This window comes from Meleagris gallopavo, unplaced genomic scaffold (genome assembly GCF_000146605.3).
Source record: "Meleagris gallopavo isolate NT-WF06-2002-E0010 breed Aviagen turkey brand Nicholas breeding stock unplaced genomic scaffold, Turkey_5.1 ChrUn_random_7180001857192, whole genome shotgun sequence".
NCBI classification, from domain to species: Eukaryota; Metazoa; Chordata; class Aves; order Galliformes; family Phasianidae; genus Meleagris; species Meleagris gallopavo.
The window spans coordinates 1-465 of record NW_011123267.1 but is presented as its reverse complement, the minus strand read 5'-3'; the positions used below and the strand labels follow the sequence as shown (position 1 = coordinate 465).

At 63.9% G+C, this 465-nt stretch overlaps 1 protein-coding gene across 1 annotated transcript; it reads left to right on the top strand.

The window, feature by feature from the left end:
- Window positions 1–40: 40 nt before the first annotated feature.
- Window positions 41–421, top strand: RPS9 (ribosomal protein S9; the record flags this gene model as incomplete). Its single annotated transcript, XM_019611079.2, has 1 exon — window positions 41–421. A coding segment is annotated over one exon (354 nt), but the record flags the coding sequence as incomplete, so codon positions are not given.
- Between the last annotated feature and the right edge of the window lie 44 nt (window positions 422–465).

Here is a 465-nt window from a genome sequence, read left to right as displayed (position 1 = left end):
TCTCACCCCATAGCAGCCCCATTCCTAATTCTATTCCTCACCCCATTCCTCGCCCCATAGCAGCCCCATTCCTTGTCCCCTTCCTCGCCCCACAGCAGCCCCATTCCTTGTCCCCTTCCTCGCCCCACAGCAGCCCCATTCCTTGTCCCCTTCCTCGCCCCACAGCCGCCCCATTGCTCACCCCCCCGCCCCCCATCCCTTAGGCAACGCCCTGCTGCGCCGCCTGGTTCGCATCGGCGTTCTGGACGAGGGGAAGATGAAGCTGGATTACATCCTGGGGCTGAAGATCGAGGATTTCCTGGAGCGCCGCCTGCAGACGCAGGTCTTCAAGCTGGGCCTGGCCAAATCCATCCACCACGCCAGGGTGCTCATCCGGCAGCGCCACATCCGGTGAGGGACCCCAAATGGGGACCCCCACCCAGAATGGGGACCCCCGCCCCCAATGGGGACCCACATCCAGAATGA